Source organism: Callospermophilus lateralis, chromosome 2, assembly GCF_048772815.1.
Source record: "Callospermophilus lateralis isolate mCalLat2 chromosome 2, mCalLat2.hap1, whole genome shotgun sequence".
NCBI classification, from domain to species: domain Eukaryota; kingdom Metazoa; phylum Chordata; class Mammalia; order Rodentia; family Sciuridae; genus Callospermophilus; species Callospermophilus lateralis.
In genome coordinates, this window is record NC_135306.1 from 182,942,605 (window position 1) to 182,961,457 (window position 18,853).

The 18,853-nt window shown below is 46.1% G+C and overlaps 1 protein-coding gene across 2 annotated transcripts in view; it reads left to right on the forward strand.

Annotated features, from left to right (window-relative positions):
- Positions 1–5,440: 5,440 nt before the first annotated feature.
- The window catches only part of Ldlrad3 (low density lipoprotein receptor class A domain containing 3), a 227,644-nt gene continuing 214,231 nt past the window's right edge, over positions 5,441–18,853 (forward strand). For both annotated transcript variants that reach the window (XM_077108700.1, XM_077108701.1), the window contains exon 1: positions 5,441–5,521. In XM_077108700.1, the coding sequence (XP_076964815.1) occupies positions 5,476–5,521 (46 nt within the window). In that variant the 5' untranslated portion in view covers positions 5,441–5,475. The remainder of the gene's footprint in view (positions 5,522–18,853) is intronic.

Below are 18,853 nucleotides of genomic sequence, written 5' to 3' on the forward strand. Positions count from 1 at the left end.
GCGTGCAAGGGTAGAAGCCCACGTCTTCTGGTAAGTTAATCTTGGAAGTGATGTGGCGTCACCTTTGCCATATTCTTTTTGCTAGAACTGAGTCCCTGAGTTGAGTAACACCCAAGAGGAGAGCATTGCTCAATGGGGAGGTAATTGGAGACTGGGGCCATAGGGGGCCATTTTGGAGGCTGTTGGCTTCTTCTGCTGCATTGACTTCCGTGCTTCCTGTTATCAGTCTCACAGCGAGGTCCTGAGTCTGTTATACAAATATGGGAACTCTGCTAAGTGGTAGACATGGTCCCCATCAAGTCATATGCTATTATGACATTATACAACATCATCATTGGATTATTTGATATTTGTCCACCTTCCTAATTAGACTCTGAGCCTCATGAGGACAGGGAATTGGTTTTGTTCAAGCCAATCCAGAGCCTACAACAGTGTTTGGCACAGAGTCCTTCTGAATAAGTGTTCATCAAATACATAAACAAATGAGAAAGAGTCTTTTTGCTTCACCTAGAGTTCTGTTTAGATGTGGTGTCCCCCCAAAGCTCATGTGTGAGACAATGCAAGCAGGTTTGGAGGAGAAACGATCGTGAGCTATAGCCTTAATCTAATCAGTGAGTTAATCCCTGGTGGGATTAACTGAGTGGTAACTGGAGGCAGGTGGAGTGTGGCTGGAGGAAGTGGTTCATCGGGGTCCTGGCTGTGCGGAATATATTTCGTATCCGAGAGTAGAGTCTCTCTCTCTCTGCTTCCCGATCGCCTTGTGAGCTACTTCCCTCTGCCCCTCTTCTGCCATAATGTTCAGCCTCGCCTTGAGGCCTGAGGAAAGGAGCCTGCTGTCTATGGATTGAGACCTCTGAAACTATGAGTCCTTAAAGAAAATTTTCCTCCTGTACAGTTGTGCCGGTGGGGTCTTTTAGTCAAGCAGTGAACAAGCTGACTAAAACACCTAGGATGTGGGTACAGTCATTATGGCCCTCTCACAGGACAGTGAGATGCTGAGATAAAGTGACTTTCTCGGCCTCAGACAGCTAGTAGGTGGCCGAACTCAGGAGCCCAGGTGTATGAGCCACCTCAGAGCTCACATTCTCGTCATCACTTGACTCTGTGGTTTCCTGGTGAGAAGAGGGGGATAGGAAGAGGAGGGAGGGAGTCCTCATTTTGCTGTCTCTCTGCCTGCTCTTTATGAAGCAAATGAAGTACTGGTACTCGTTTTTAATAACCTTTTTGTCAATTTTTTTAATGGATCCTTTTAGTGCCCCCACGCCTTTTGCTCTTTTGTTAGTGCCAATATGTTTCTACTATTTTCTTCTTCAAATTTAAAATGCTTTTGTTTGAAAGTTTGAAAGGTCTGGGTTTTCGGTGCTTGGGAAGAGAGGAAATGACAGTAATAAAACTAGCATCTATGGAGAGCTTACTATGCACTGAGGAAAAGTCTCAGTGTTTCCCATTTGTTTACTAATTTAAAAGGTTCTATGAGTCTTTAAATCGACCCTATGGATGACCTTGAAGGGAGATTTACTAGTTAGCTTCTGCTGCATGGAGGATAATCCCAAAAATTAGTGACCTAAAACAACACTGAACATTTATTATCTGTTAGTTCCTGTGGATCAGGAATTTGGGGGTGGACAGGGGGGTTCCATCAAAGCTCACGTGAAAGTCAGGTACATGTTGGCTGAGGGTTGTCTTCTGAAGGCTGGGCTGGCCTGGAGGATCTACTGCCCAGATGGTTTGCTCCGATGGCTGGTGAGCTGCCATGAACATCAGTTCCTTCTCACGCACACCTGTGCGCGGGGCTGCTTGAGCATCCCTATAGCATGGTGGCTGGTTTCTTTCAGAGCAAGTGATCAAAGACAACAAGGAAGAAACCACCATGTCCTTTGTGACCCAGCCATAGAAGTTACCCACTGTTCTTTCCACAGTATCCATTGGTCATATAGGACAGTTGCATTCAGCACAGGAAGGTCTTTGCGAGCCATCTTCGAGGCTGCCTATCACAGTGGGTTTCTGGCAGAGTGAGTCATACCACAATAACAGCTAATTTCTCTTGAGCAATTCCTGTGCATAAGGCACTGTGCCAAAGAGGTTACATACCCTATCTCTTTTTATTCTGACAGCACCCCTAAGGGCCAGGTGTACTTGTTATCCTCATTTTACAGAAAGGCTAGTGTGACTGGGGCTGTTCTGAGGAATAAATGAGAAAATGTAGGAAGCCACAGAGCATTGTATCGAAGACCACAGAGAGAGAGAAAATTCTTCCTTCCCTCCTTTGGTGACAGGGAGCCATTAGAAGCTCACAGTCAAGGTTCCTGTGTCTGCCTTTTGGTAAATAAGAGACATGAAGTATTCTGCTTTTTTTAAAATTAAATCAACCTTAAAAAAAGGTGACTATTAGCTTAAAGAACCTGAACACAATTAGCACTGGAACCTATGTCACTCCCTGGATACTGAATGTGTTGTGCTTCTGATGGACTTGTAAGGAGCCAGGGAAGAGGAGAGAGGAGAGTGGTAACCCATACGTTGATATGGCACATTTGAAATGCTTGGTGCCACAGGTGTCTGAGATTCAGAATTTTTTAGATTTTTGGAATATTTTAACGTACATAATGAGATACCTTGGGGGATATGATCCAAGTTTAAACATAAAACTCACTTGCTTCATATATACTTTATACACAGAGCCCACAGGTGGTTTTATACAATATTTTAAAATAATTTGTGGAATTTTCCACTGGTGGTATCATGTCAGCACTCAAAGAGTTTTGGTGTGGAGCTGGGGGTATAGCTTACTTGGTAGAGTGCTTGCCTTACATGTACAAGGCTCTGGGTTCAATCCCCAACACCACACACACACAAAAATTGTTTGGCTTTTGGAGCATTTCAGATTTTAACTTTCAGGTTAGGGATACTCACCCTGTAAAAAAGATGGTTTCAAATGATAGTTTACTGTATATGTGTTTTTAAAGAGCCAGAAGAAAGAATTTTGAATGTTTTCACCATAAAGAAGTGATCATTGTTTAGGAGATAGATATGTTTACCCTGATTTACACACTACACAATGGAGGATCACGAGTTCAAAGCCAGCCTCAGCAAAAGCGAGGCACTAAGTAACTCACTGAGACCCTGTCTCTAAATAAAATACAAAATAGGGCTGGGGATGAAGCTCAGTGGTCGAGTGCCCCTGAGTTCAATCCCTGGCACCCCCTTACTGATCCCCCCAAATAATAATAGTTATACATCCTGCCAGGTATATATATGGTAAGGAGGTTGGGAATGATTTAGTATAAAAACAGCAATTGAATTTAAAGAGGGCTTTACCTTTGTCTAAATTATTTCAAAGATACTAGTATATTTAAAAGAAGTGTGGTGTAGTGTGTGTGTGTGTATGTGTGTGTGTGTGTCCGTGCATGTGTGAGAGAGGAGAGAGAGAAAGGCAGAGAGGGAGGAAGACAAAGGAGACATGGTGGGGGCCTGTGGAGACAGGCACACTAAATTGTTCCCAGAGTTCTTGTGCTCAGAGGAACCTAAGGAAGCAAGAACAGCTCTGGATCAACTCCACTGACTTTCCATATTCCTAATGTTAGCAGGCAAATGAGCAGCAATAGGAGAAATTACTTGCCTCCTTGGGTACTGTTATCAAAGTTGAGGGGGGCCTCCTCTCAATATCCTTTCTGGCAAAATGCAAATGCCCACATATGCTCAAAATTTTGCATAAAATTCCCAGAAACCCACAGAATGGTCTCCTTAGTGTTCACCAGTCCCAGGATAAAACTTCCAAATGTTAAACTTTTGGAAAATTTATTTATGTCTTTCATACTTGACAAACTACTTTGTGAAATAAAACTTGCTGAATTTTCCCACATCACATCACATTTTCTTGTAACCTTGAGCCATCATTGATATTTTTAAATTTTGACCTGATCTACATTAGCCTTCACATTTCCACGCTACAACAGGCAATTAAAAAATAAAGTCATTGAATCTCAGCATCCTTGAAGCTGTCTCTAGTGCAATGGATGCAGGAATCTTTTATAAGCCCCACATAAGTGATCAGTAAGCCTCAGCTCCCACACCTTCTTGACTCCTCCAGACAGGGACAATTTATACACAGTAAATTTCACCCTTTTTAGGGGTGGAATTTAGGGATGCAGTTATATAAGTTTTCACAAATATGTAGACACGGAAGAGTCCCATTGTCCCTTTGTACTCGCCCCTCCCCCTACCTCACTGGTAACTATTGTTCTGATTTTGGCCCTCCAAATTTTGTGTTTCTTTTGGCCCCCACATATGTCTTATACATAAAATATAAGATGCAACTCTTTGTGGCTGAATTCTTCTTAGCATCTTTTGCAATTCAACCACATTGCTGCATTAAATGATATACTGCAATTTATGAGTCCATTTGCTTTTGGATTAATGGTCATTTGGGTTGCTTTTTTAGTTTTTGGCAATTACAATATTTGCACTAGTTTTTTTCTCTTTGTTCTTTTCCTTTTCTTTTTCTTTCTTTCTTTTTTTAAGGTGGGAGGAGACTGGAGCACAAAAGTGTTGTCCTGTTTATTCTTGTCATCTAAATCCTTTGGGACTTCTCCCCAGTGCAATTTGAAAGCTCCAATTGCTTGGAGCAGCTGATCTTTTTGCATCTGTGTTGTTTGCCTTTATATTTACCTTCCTTTTCTGCAAATTCGGGCCCAAACATTCCCCTGGTCAAGATGGACACCAGGCTGGTGAAATAACCCACGTGGCCACATTGTGTACACAGGGTCTTAGCTTCTCACTCCACCTGTGGCTCCAGCACCATATGCCTCTGAATCACTTGGGAGCTTATCACTCGGGAGCTTATTAGAAATGCAAAATCTCAGACCCTACACCAGACCTACTGAATCAGAGTCAGCGTTTCGACTACGTCCCCGAGTGTGTGTCTGATGCATCTTAAAGTTTGAAAAGCACTGGTTGTATTCCACGCCCGCTACTAAAAATAAACTACGTATTTTCTCATAAGCACTGGCTCTTTGTTCCAACTTTTTCTTTTCCTCCCGGGAGTGCACTTCTTTTGTAGTTATGTAAAGAACTCAAGTTGAGGGTCTGGGGAGATGGCGAGCGCCGCATCCTCGGAAGATGTAGGGAAAAAAGAGGAGGAAAGGGGGAGAAACCCGAGCAGAGCGCAGAGCCAGGCCAGTTAGGAGGTACCCGCAATGAGACGGCGGAGGCCGCCAGCAGCGAAAGGTCGGACCCTACGGGGCCCCTTCCGCCGCCCCTTGGAGAGGGGACACCGGGCGGGACGCGGCCCCCTGGAGAGGGGACAGCGGGCGGGACGCGGGCGGCGACGTGCTGCCGGGCGCTGGCAAAACTTCTGGGAGCCTGGCCGGAGGGGCGGGGGGCGGGCCGGCAGAGGGCGGGGCCGGCGCGAGGGGCGGGGTCAGCGCCGAGGCCGCGGGGGCAGCGACGGCGCCGGGCAGCGGGAGCGGCGGCCACGCCATGTGGCTGCTGGGGCCGCTGTGCCTGCTGCTGAGCAGCGCCGCGGGTGAGTGGGGGGCGCGCGGCGAAGTTGCCGCGGGGCGCGGGCCGGTGGCCGGCTGCGATCGCGTCGCCTCCCCGCGCGCGGGCCGTGGCTGCGGGCGTGGGTGTGCGCGGAGGGCGGACCCCAGCGCCGAGCTGGCCGGGACCCCGCCGAGGGGCCGCGCGGGGTGCGCGCGGTGCTATTGTGTGGGGGAGCGCGCCGGGTGGCGTGGGTCGGTGCACGCGGGCGGGGCTTTGTGTGCAGCCCGGCGCGGGGAGCCCGGCGGCCGCCCGGATTGGGCGTAGCTCGAGTGTGTCTGTGAGTGTGTTGTGTGTGTTGGGGAGCGGAGGAGGGGAGGGGAAGGGAGAACTCTGCCCTGGTCGCGTCTTCCCAGACGCCCGGGCTCTCGGTGCCGCACTGCCCTCCCCAGGGCCTCTCCCGGAGTCGCCGGCGTGGGCCGGTGCCTCAGTCTACCCACTTGCACCGCGCGCGGGCCATCGCCGCTTCCTCCCTCTCCTTCCTGGGACCGGGTTTGGTTTGGGCAGAGTGAGATGAAGCGGGGCCGGACCTGGGAATTATTAGTTCTCTCCACTCACCCTGGGAACCCGACCTTTATTTAAGTCGTCTGTCCCCGGGGCTCTGGCCTGAGTATCCTGAGGGCCGGGAGAGCGGCGAGCCTCCTTTCCTCCCAGGTAGCGTGCTGTTCCCAGGAACTTTTCTGCTGATGTGGGCACGCTCCGAATTCCAGCTTGGAGCCCTTCCTCCTCAGCCCCTGCCCGCCTGCCTCAGCTGTCAGCGGCCCCTCCTCGGTGCCCCGCCCGCTTTTGGCCCCCTGATGTTTATTTCTGGGCAGCTGATGCCCAGAAAGTGGGTGACAGGGCCCAGGAGTTTCCTTAAGCAGAAACCTGCTCGTCCAACATTTGTACCATCCTCATCTCTAATTTATGTGATTTTACCAAATGCTTCTAGCAACTTGCCTGTTGAGATGTGTGTGGTGATGTGCTGGTTGGGGAAGACACTCTATTCTGAGCTGTCCCTTGGAGATGAAAGTGCTTTGAAGGGAAGTCTGCGCCTTTCCTAGCAGTCCTGGGCTCTGACCATCATCAGAATCTGCTGGGCAGCCCTCGAACCCCCGCCCCACACCTATGACATCATCCCCACTCCTCTGAGACTCCATTTAGACATCTGCGGGTTTATTCCACTTCCAGTGAGGGGCTGGACCTGCTGTGGCTGCTGTGGGTTAAAACCAGATTTGGGTCAATGTGCCCTGTTTTCCCTGAGCTACTGGCCACTCTGAGGAAAGAGTTCTGAGGGGTGTTGGGCATCTGCCAGCAGGTGTGAATTATTTGGAGGCCATTGGATCAGACCCATTTCCAGGGCATCTCAGATATGAAGACAGGCCTAGATTCATATACTTGATTCTCACAGCTGTGGCATATCCCTTGATAACACCAAAGGACAGTCTGGACTCTCCTGTGTGTATAGCTTGTGGGTCAGTGGACACTGTTATTTGTTGCCTCTCCAGTTGGTACTGGGTTGCTTGAGTTGAATCTATGTCTCTAGAAAACATTGGGAAGGTAATTGTGTCCCTCCCTGGCAGCAATGATTATGTAGTATGTGTGTACATATAGCACCGAGCTAAAATTAATAAAATGGTTGTAGTGGGAGGGTACTAGGGGGAGGGAAGGAACAGCCCAACTCTCCCCTGGTGGAGGTTGTCCATTATCTGTGGGCTCTGCATTACCTATGTGGTTGCTGTTTTACAGGAAACGTCTAGGTGGATTGGAGTGTGCATTTTTCATTTTACATTAAGCATCATCTTTTAAACATGAGTTCCGTTTTGATCCACATGTTGCCAGAAGCAGGGCTGGTCATTTTTCCCAATGTTGGGGTTCATAGCCAGACCAAATACCCTAACCTATCCCATAAAATACCCTATACTTCAGTGCTCTTCTGAGAATTTGATAAAACAAGAGAGATTGTAAAAGCCAGACTTTGGATTTTTGTCTCCTTTTGAGAGTCTGTAAAAGAAAGTTGAGGTCAAAGTTGAGCCCTAGTCTGAGCCCTGGGTCTTTGTGAGGCTGGAAGGCCACATGCATTCCAGGAGCAATTTAGAACCCTTTGTTGTTCAGGAACCTTCTCAGACACTTTCATAGTCTGTGTGTGTGTGTGTGTGTGTGTGTGTGTATGTATGTGTGTGTTTGTTTCTTCCTTTGTTTTAATTGTTTGTGTTAGGGAAATGAAACATTGATTTTGGTTATTATATTTTAATGTATCCTGCTAGAGAGCTCAGCCCCAGTCACAGTGTCTGATGTCTAGGTTTCCTGCATGTGTGTGGACTTGGTGGGTTTAAGTGTGTGCCTCGAGCCATTTCTAATGGTGGCCATGCCAGATGGATGGGCGGCCTCCTCCTGGGTGACCTTTGCCAAGTCTCCCTGACATTCCCCTTCTGTCAGTGAAAAGGCTCCCTTTCCCCCCCTGTGTGTGCTCCTGGGAGTGTGGGTATTGACCTTTTCTCCTGGAAAGAGCTGCTTAATGGCATCAGGGGTCATTTTGATTTATTTTTTAACTAGCTAAGTAGTTACAAGGCCCAGCACAGCCCAACCCGGGTAGATGAGACTGTGCACCCAGAGTACAAATAAACACACCTTGCTGCTTTTCATCTTCAAAGAGGTGTGGCGGGGCCTTCCTAGTGGGGTGTGAGGTGTTTTTTCCTGATAGCCCACTGGGCCGTTTGCTGTGCCATAGGTTGGGGGGAGGGACAGGGATGTGAGTAGGAGAGGGTGGGGTGGTAAAAATCTGGGTCTGGAACAGGATAAGTTGACAGTGGGCTTGTATTGTCACCTTCCCAAAACATCTTAAGAGACTTTGAGGCATCAGGAATATTTATAATGAAATGATTTCACTGGAAAGTCCTGACCTTTATAACTTTGCCTGTTTGCGTGGGCCAGGGAGAAAAGGGAACCCAGTATTTTTGGTGCATCTCCTGTGTGTGAGAAGCTCTGCTTGCCACCATAAACACACTGTCTTGTTGAGTTTTTGCACTGAGGTCACGTAGCAGGACTGTCTGTGGTGATGGTTCTGGAGCAGTCAATCACTCCCAGAGCACCACGGGAAGGTGAGGGCTGAGTTAGATTTTAACTCCTCTGGCTTCTCTGGGCCCCACCTGGTCTTTCCCCACCATTCCCAGGATTCCAGTGTGGTGCTGCTGGCCTGGTCTTCCAGAGGCCTTTATGAATTAACACGGTCCTCACCGTCCTCCCAAATCTGGTCATTTTGAGGTCGCATATTCAACAGCAGCCTAAGCTTTCTCCAGAGGGCATGTTGGTATGCATGGCAAATACATAAAATAAATCTCAGTCCTTGAGTCATGTTGGAACTTGGTCGGAATAACTGAGGGCTCTCTTCTGTGTCCCTGGTTAGGAAGCCCAGAGGAAAGACACTGCATGCCAGGTCCCCTTGCTGGACCCCAGTGGTGCTTTCATTGGGTGTCATTTTTAGTCATCAAACTCTCTATTGGTATTTCTCCTTTTGTTATATGTTTATTACATTTTATACATAAATATCAAAGATAACTATATGTCGTGGAAGCATCTTAGAGCAACGGAACTGTTTTTAGCTATGGGAAAGCTCCAGGGACAAATGTATTTTTGGTTTTCATCAAGTTTCTCTCTCTCTCTCTCTCTCTCTCTTTCTCTCTGTGAACTATGTTGGAGCTGTCTGAGCCATTCTAACTGTAGTTCGATTTATTTATTTAGTTAGTTTTATTTTTGGTCAGTGCCTTTACCTGACACCCAGGGAGATTATTTTTTAAGAGATGGTGGCTCCTGCATGTGTGTGCACGCTCCTTTCTTCCATTGGATTCAGAAGAATCTACTCACTTGGGTACTGGGGAGTTTCCTTAAATGAGTGTGTTTAGGAGATCAGCCAGATACTTTGAAGATGGTGCTTGATGCTTGATGTTGAATATCGCTTACCAGAAGTGGACTCCTGGGGTGAGGTAGCTGCTCAGTCTGAGGGACAGCAAGTTTTCTTTTGAGGTAGGATTGTTGGATTTGTTTTGATGGTGGCAGGAGTGTGTGTGTGTGGGGGGGGTTCGTCCAGTGTGGGGTTTTTCAGCCTTGGAACCGCTGACATTTAGGACTACAGAGTTCCTGCTGTGGGGTCAGCCTGGGCATTGTAGGATTTCCTCCAGCATCACTGGTTCTAGATGCTAATAGCAGTCCCACTTCCCTGCAGTTTTGACCACCAAGATTGTCCCCAGACATTGCCATCTCACCCCTGGTTGAGAATCCCTCATAGGGTGGGGGCAAGCCTCCTTGCTATTCTTTGCTGCCTTCCTTAAAACTGCCTCTGGGTGCAGTTGGGTCATCAGAGCGCTCTACTCCCAAGGGGCCATTGGGCCTCTGTTTTGTTTCTGCAGCCACACAAGTTCAGGGTGAAAACACATCTTAACTAGAAATGCCCTTAGCACCCACCCTCCGCTCTCCCTTGTACTGTAGTGAAACTTCTGGAGTTTTTGCCTGCAGTTTGGTTCCCTTGAGAGAGACATGTGCTGGGAAAGAGGTAAACAGGCAGGTGGCCACTGCCACCCGAAGCCACCTGGCTCCCGGAATGTTAAACTTGGTAAGTTCTCGGGGCCTGGGGCCAGGGAACAGGCTACCTGAGAGTTTGCCTTGGGAGTTGGAGTGTTGAAATCTTTCCCCCGGAAGTTCCCCTTCCACAGAGCAGTGATTGTTCTTTCCCTCCGGATTCCTCCTCCAGGTCATCAGAAGGCTGTAGGAGGCCGGGGTTCTGCAGGTGGTGGGGCAAGCTGGGTTTTCAGAGTTCTCCTCTTCCAGTCTCTAAAGACTTTTTTTTTTTTTTTTCTTTTTTATTGGTGCATTATAGTTGTTACAGCTCTCATAATCCCATCATTTCAACTCTGAACATTCTGGCATTGCCTAATATGAGTTTTTCAGGGAACATCTCATATCTAAACCATATCACTAGACAGGTGCTCTACTGCTGAGCAACATTCGGAGGTGATTGTCATCACCTCTTTCTCCTCCTTTTCCTCCAGTCTCTAAAGACTTTTTAAAGTGTTGTTTTGTAACTCTTGGGTTCCTCGAAGGCGCTGGGCCCCCCAGCTGTCATTCCCTTTGTTCTCTCCCAGCTTTCCTTGAGTGTTTTCCTCTTCCTTTTCTCTTCTGTGTCGCCTTCATCTTTGGGCATGAATTTGCAGGACAACCCAAGGCAGGACCCAGAGGGGGACATTGGGCTTCATGGGAAGAGGGGAACATGGTCTCAGTTCAGGTGCCTTTCCCTCTTTCCAAAAGCCTTCTCTGAAAAGGAGCTCTGGCTTCCCAACATGTGGTTATCATTATCCTTTTTGTCTTTGAGTAACTAGAAAGTTCTTTTTTTTTGGGGGGGGGTACAGTTACTGGTTGATTGATCTCAGGGGTTCTGGACCACTGAGCCACATCCCCAGCCTTGCTTTATCTTTTCTTTAGAGGCAGGGTCTCACTGAGTTGCTTAGTGCCTTGTTGTTGCAGGCTGGCTTTGAAGTCCTGCCTCAGCCTCCGGAGCCGCTGGGATTACAGGCATGTGCCACCAGGCCTGGCTGAAAATTCTTCTTAAACCCTCTTGCTTCTGGTGTGATATCAGTTCTGCCCCACCCAGGCCCTGTGATGTGCTCTAGAAGTGCAAACCTGTGCAGAACCTGATCTTTGCCCTTGAAGAACCCAGTGATCCACTGATGGGTGTGAGATTGTTTACTGGCTTTTATGGTTATCTGGGGATTGTAGATGCTCCCCACCCCCTCCACCCCTGTACCTTGAAGGAATTTCTAAATGTGAGAATCTTGGGGACCTTGATGGGAACAGAGCTACGGAGATGTCACAATTCCCGGCACTTATGGACCCCCCGTGTTTGCAGATTTTCAGTCCATACATCATTTTTGAACAGGTTCCAGAGCTGATAAATACAGGTCCTAGCTTGCTGCTTTAACTTTCCAGATAAAATGTCCAGGTATGTGTGTTGGCATTCTGAAAGTCTTCTGACTTGAGACTTCTGAGATTTGAGTAATTTCTTCTGTGGCATGTGGTCGACAGCCTTCTTTAGCTTATGGTCAGACATGTTATGTATGTATGTATGTATGTATGTATACAGTCATCACCCATCATCTTTGAGAATTGGTTCCAGGATCCGCCTTGGATACCAAAATCCACTGATGCTCACGGTCCCTTGTGTAAAGTGATACGGTATTTGCATAGAATCTAGGTGCGTTATCCTGTATACTTTAAATTATCTCTACATGACTCTATGATATCTAACACAGTGTAAATGCTATGTATAGACACTATGTTTTTTCGGGAAAAATGACAAGAAAAGTCTGTATATGTACAGTACGGATGAAATTTTTTCCTCAATAATTTTGATCTGTGGTTGGTTGAATCCACAGGTGTGGAACCTGCAGGTAGATACAGAAGGATGACTGTATTACCCTAGTTTTACACACACACACACACACACACACACACACACATGCTCTTACTCTGTTAGTGCAGATCCTACTAGATTGTGCATTTCTTGGGGGCTGGGATCCTGTGTTCAATGTGTTTCTAGCTTCTCAGTGAAGGCTTGCTCTGTCTGGCAGAGTGCCAAGCACTGTACAGGTATTATTTTGTTGTAATCTTCTCAAATTAAAAACACCACCAAAATAGTACACTGAGTACCCACTCATTATACAGAATTGAAACAAAATAGAAGAAAAGATGATAAAATATTACAAATCTTCCTTTCTCTTCCTTTTACACTTCTCTCCTCTTTCATCCATCTATCTCTCTATCTCACTTCAGCCTTCAGATGGATGGATGTGTAAATACACACGCACATTGAGGGACATAATTCAATCAGCTCATACCTGTCCACAGTGGTAGTTTTTTCTTTCTTTCTTTTTTTTTTCTTTTTTTTTTTTTAAACTGAACTGTTGTATTTCATCAGTTGTTCCTTGAGCCACAGGGCTGGGTCACCTGCCCCTGTGTTCTGACGTCTCCGTTACTCCAGAGCGCTTAGCAGTTTCTCACCTTGGCTTGTTCTGCTCGGCTCACGCATGATGCACCTTCTGTCTCTATCTCGTGCGTGTTTCTGAGGCATGGAATAGCAGCGGTACAGCGTAGCTCTTCGTATCTTCCTCTTTTAGGTCTCTTACAGTGCTTGGCTCCTGCTTCTCGAGAAGAGGTGGAGTTGTACTCATCCAGTCATAGATATTTACTTCACTATTATCAAGTCGACCATTTTCCTACACAGTGATTTTTCATTTCCATGCCCTATTTAAGCATCATCCTTAAGTAGACATTCTAAACAGCAGTGCGTCCAGCCAGGGCAGCCAAACAATGTTCTGAACTTGACAGAAGTGATAACACAGAAATGGTCCACCCAAGCCCCACCAGTGACTAGTAACTCAGCTTCCTCCTGTCCTGTGCTGGCAGAAGTTGCTGTTGGCCATTAGGCACATCTGGATGTGGGTGATGTTAATATCAAAGGCAGGTCTTCTTAGCTGTCTTTCTTTTAGCTTTTCTGCATCTCCATTCTTTTGAAAGCAGCTTTAATAACATCTTTCTGGGATATGTAGTTTACTCAACTGGTAAAGTGCTCTGCCATCTTACCGATGAGGAAACTAACAGGCGAAGGCTTTTTCCCCAAGCCCTTAGCAAGTACCATTGGCCGCATAGTTGGTGCTTGCGTCTGCACAACCTGAAATCTGTGCTTTTAACCGCTGGCTCTGTTGCTTTGTTGTTTCTTGTTGTTAGAAGAGGAAGCATATTGTCTGGGTTGTTCTAGAGAATTCCATCATTGGATACTGCTGTCATATTGATGTATTGAGTGAGGTGCAATGATCTGTTAGAGAGCCGTTGGAGTGTGTGTGGGGGGGACCCAAAATTAACTTTATTCCGGTGGCCTATCTTTGGTAGGTTGAGAATGGTTTTCTGCCATTCCCCCTGTGTGGAGAACTTATCCTTATGGGATTTAAATTGGCCTTTGCAGAGGCTTGATTTATTAAAAGAAACAGTAACATCAATAAACCAATTATTTAGCACCACAAGAATTGCCTTTGAATATATTAATGATGGAGAGAATATTCTTCCCCTTTCATGGAAATATTTCATTGGAATGAGCAATCGAAAGCCATTTATTGGTAGTCAGTATGTTTCTCAAAGAGTACTGGGTGCCATAGAGAAGGACCCACTGTTTCCAAAGTGTAGAAATAGATTTTTAAAGCAAAATTAAGCGTGCAGATGATAATGCCTCATATAAAAAGATAAATTTAAAAATCTTTAAAAAAAATTCCCTTCTGACCCTGAGCTGAAGCTTGTGTGGGGTAAGTTTTTGCCATCTGATGAAAGGTGTTGGGGCAGGCAAGCATTTCAGGCAGAGCTTGAAGAAGATGCTGGGTATCACGTCCTGTCTTGATCCCTCAAAGCAGAGAGCTCTTGTGGGCAGTGGTGCCTGGTGGGGAAGTATTACTCCTCATCTGCCAAGTGTCATTCACCGTGGGCACGCTGGAGTGAACCCCAGAATTTCTCCAGAGAACTGGGAACTAGACTCTCCTTTTCATGAGTCATTGTGATATCAGGAGACTGGTGATAATGTGGGCACATTTGCTGGCACCCAAGTCCAAGTGTGATTTTTGACAGGCAGCACAGTGTGCAGATGGGGCTGTCTCCTTCCTGGAGACCGGCCACAAAGACGGAGAGCAGCCACTTAGCTTACTCTGGAACAGGCCTTTGGCATCCGGGAGCCGGAGGGATGTGGAATTTATGAATAAACGTGATTTAGAAGACTCGCAAACCCTAGATGCCAGTGCTCCGGGTGGCAGTGGGACACTAGTGTGTGTGTGTTGGCACAGAGAAACGAAAGCACAAAGGGTGTGTAATTTTATTGAGTTAAAAATCCCGGCTCCTTATTACAAGGCCCAGGGAGGTTGGCGTTGGGGGTGTCCGAAGCGCATGGTCTTTGATGGCATCACTGGAGCGTTTCCCTTCAGCCTTAGCCTTGAATCAGAGCAGTGTTCTCTGGGAGTCGTTAAACTAATTGGAAATGGCTGAAAAATGAGCCCTGGTCACACTTGAAATTCCATAGTTAGAGAAGCCTCATGATGGTTTGGAAAGTTCTAAATTTAACTTTTTTCTTTTTTTTTTTTTAACTATAAGATGAGGGAGTTTGGGGAAGATGGAAGAGTGATTAACAACACAGGGTTTTCATTTCATCAGGACTGAAGCCATAAAAATGGTTGCTGCTAAGGAAGAGAAACCAGAAGAAAACTGCATAAGGGATTCCAAAAACACATGTATAAACGCATCATCATAGTTTGATTAAAAAGTATGATAGTGGACAGGTGCAGTGGGTAGCTCATGCCTGTAATCCCGGCAGCTCAGGAAGCTGAGGCAGGAGGATCACGAGTTCAAAGCCAGCCTCAGCAAGAAGTGAGGTGCTAAGCAACTCAGTGAGACCTGTCTCTAAGTAAAGTACAAAATAGGCCTGGAGATGTGGCTTACTGGTCAAATGCCCCTGAGTTTAATCCCCCATCCAAAAAAAAAAAAAAAAAAATACTAACTTGTGAGTCCAGCTGGCAGGGAATGAACTAGAACTGCTATGAATTGATGCTAAGTGCTGTCAAAGGGATAACACTGTAAACAATGACTTTTGCCTGTGAAACATTCTGTGTCAGTGAAAGAGGGAACTCATCCTGCAGATGTGGCTGAGAGACTGCAACCATCGGTGGCGCCCGCAGAAGGCAGCAGTGATGTGGTAGGATAAAGATCTGGAGTTTTCCAAATGCATTTATGTGACCCAAGTCAGTGATAATGACTGTGCAGGAAAAGCTAACGGATGTTGAATATATAAAGAGGTTGTTCATATTTTTGAACACTGAACATACCAGCGCAAAGAGATAATCAAAAGTTGGAATATACATTCAGGGAACAGAACACCTCCCAGAAATGGTGGGCCACATCAGTGTCTTTTGAAAGGACCTAGGAAGTGTGACTCGGCAACAGTCCTGGACAGAAAAAGGCTGTCTTCTCCTTTCTCCTGTGATGGAAGTTCCTGACGCAGGTAGAGTCTATTGTGTCCTTTGATGTCTGCCTTGTCACCTGATTTAGTGTTTGGCATCATGTCAGCCACACAATAGGGTTTCCTGAAGGTTTCCTGGAGGAAGCAATGGAGGTTAGCTACTCATGGGAGAGGGACTTTGAAGAAGAACAGGACTTGAGGACAGTCAGGTGAGTGAAATTTACCTGACCTAAGCTAACTTTGCCCTCGAGTGACAAAGTGTTGCAGCAACTCCAGGTTTTGGAACAGTCTCATTGATCTTCAAAGACCTGTAAAGATCTTTATAAGAGATATGCTTGGCTTAAAAAGACAAAGAGAAAGAGGCCCTTGAGAGGGAAATGGATTATAGCAATTTTAAATGGGGTGATAAATTAGATGGTACATTATGGGGCTAACATGTGGCGTAAAAAGAAGGTTTCTGACAGCGTAATGAAAACGGCTGAGCACCTTGATTCCACTTGAAGGGAGTTTACATAGTTGACCGAGTGAATGGGAGAACTTACTAGGAGGAAAAATGAAAATAGTTCTGTTTTATAAAATATCAGCGTTAAAACATTAAATAGTAATAAACTTACTCTTCTGCTCAAGTTTAAAAGGAAATAAAAATTTGCTGGTGTACCCGCACAAATGGATTTCGGGAAGGAAGCACATCAATAAATACCATCTTTGAGGGAAATGGAGGGTGATATAAATACATCAATTATAACACTAAATGCAAAACGAAATGTCATTAACCCTTATTTAAAAAAAAACAAAAAAACAACCACCCACATTTATCTGTTTCTTAGGGGAGGCATAGTAAAAACCAAGAGACGTAAAGAGAACGCAAAGTTAGGAAAATAAAATCTTATTATACAAAGGCTACTTTCATGGTATCAGATAAGTAATTTCGTAGCATTAAGCATTAATATAGATAAACAGGGTTATCGCAAATGACAAATGGTTCATTAAACAACAAACATCTGATCACCCCACATATCAGACAGGAAGAATCGTGAATATGATAGAAGTGTTAAAGGTTCTTTAAGTGTACAATTAGCTAATGCTTGGAAGGTTAAAGTATTCAGAGAATATAGTTTTAATGCTTGTTTTATTTTTAAAGCTTGTGGGAACAGAGAAATGCTGGGATCTAAAGGGTACTGATGTGTCTACAGTTGAGAGTGTGGAGTGGAACTGGCTGGTTCCTCTGGGAGCCCCCAGGGGTCTTTCCCCCATGCACCTGTTCTCTGGATCTGCAAAGAACTGGCTCAGGGAAGCCTTGGGGATAAAATCCTCCCTGCTGATGAGATGAGGGGGTTGATGAAGCGTGGAGTTGAGTGTGGTCAGCCTGAAACCAGTGGCTGCCCAGGGGTGGATCTGCTAGTGGGAACCGGCAGGAGCCCTCCGGGCCTTCATATATGGTTGGGAAAGAAGGGCTTGGAGAAGGAAAGTCTGTTTTTGGTCTTCTCTATTATGAAGCATTGACATTATTTAGATTATTAGAAATCAGTTTCCTAGCTAAGTAGAGTGTTTTGTTTTTTTGTGTTTTGTTTTTAAGATTATGGAGTGTGGATTTGGTTGGAGAGCTGTGTGGGCTACCCACCAACAGCATCAGCATCTCCTGAATCAGAATCTGCATTTTACCAAGATCCCCAAGTGACAGGGGAGCACAGTAAAGTTGAAGGAGACTGACATGGTGGCAGAGAACATAGGCTTTAGCACGGACCAGGCAGGTTCAGATTCCAGCTCCCACCTTGACCTTGGGCAGCTCTCTCAAACATTTCCAATCCTCTACATCTTCATGGGTCAGTAGGGATAATGATGGTCCTTATCCCTTAGAGCTGTTTTAAATGTGATACTGTATGTGAGCCACTTAGCTTTTACCATTGCTCACTAACTGCTAGTCATTTGTTAGTAGTAATGAGAGGTACAATAAAAATTTGGATAAAAGAATCACATTAACTTGTAGCATAACGCAGAGGTTGTTCACACATTGGTTTACTGTTGTATTAGATTTTTATAGTTTTGATCATACATGGACTACAATTTCACGTCTGGCTTTTTTCACTTATGAATGTAGCATAAGTATTTTTCTGTATTAAATTAATCTGGGAGAACAAATAGAGCCATGCGCTGCTTCGTGACGGGGTGAGTTCTGAGAAAGGCTCCGTCCTTGGGTTGCATGCAAACAGAACAGAGAGCTCGCTCGGGCTCAGACGGGGAGGGTCACTGGACGGGTTTCCTGATGCACTCAGGAATTCGGTAACTTGACACGTGGGAGGCTGCTGAGGGTGTAACACTGCATACTGTTTTACAGAAAGGTGTTTAATATTTAGAACGTAAGGAGAAGGAGAACATTTAAACACAGGTTAGAAGGTATAGTACAGATATGTACTGCCCAGTGAGATTTCAGTCAGCAGTGGTCCCCCTCTGTGACAGCGCCCCTATTAATCATACCACCTTGTGGCCTGAGAGCCATCTTGGTTTGTGTAAGTACACTCTGATGGTCACAGAACAGCGTATTCCTCAACGAGTACCCCGGTCATTAAGCCACGGGACTGTTGTGTACCATAGTCGTTGGTTGGCATCATCAGGGATGGTGTCCTTGATTGTGTGTCTGCCATACAGTGTGTGACTGGCAGGCCTGTGGGTTTGTTTACACCAGCCCCACCACAGACAGGTGAGTGATGTGTTGTACTCCGTCATGTCCCTGGGCTCTGGAAATCTCTCCACTCTCTCAGGGTCTTGTGGAACCACCTTTGTGTATGTGGTGTGTCATTCACTGAAACTAAGCCAACCCAGTCAAGCCAGGGACAAGCATTCTCATGGATCCTGTCCTTGCCTGTACCTCGGGGGTGGTGTTACCTGGCCCACCTCTTCATGAGGGTGGTCACCAGGATGTGGAAACAGCTGGTAGAAGGCAGAATGCTGTCCACGTCAGTTGTCGAGAGCAGGTTGTATTAAAATGTAGGAAGAGCCCTGTGACATATTTACCTATCAACTCCACAACTTCACTTCCTAAGGAAGTGGTTTAGGATGTACACAGTGGTTCAGCTGTGGGTGTCTGTGTGGCCCCATTGTTTAGAGTGGCAGAACATGGGAGCTAACAAAACGTTCCCTCCTGGGGTGAGCTGCCTCATCAGTGTCGTGAGATGCTGAACACGCCATGAGAAGGGGGCTGCAGACCTATGCTCTGTCACACGATGCCCCTAGCCACCTGTGGTTAATTAAATTTAGTTGAGATGAAATTAAAATGAAAACTTCAGTTTCTCAGCCACACGG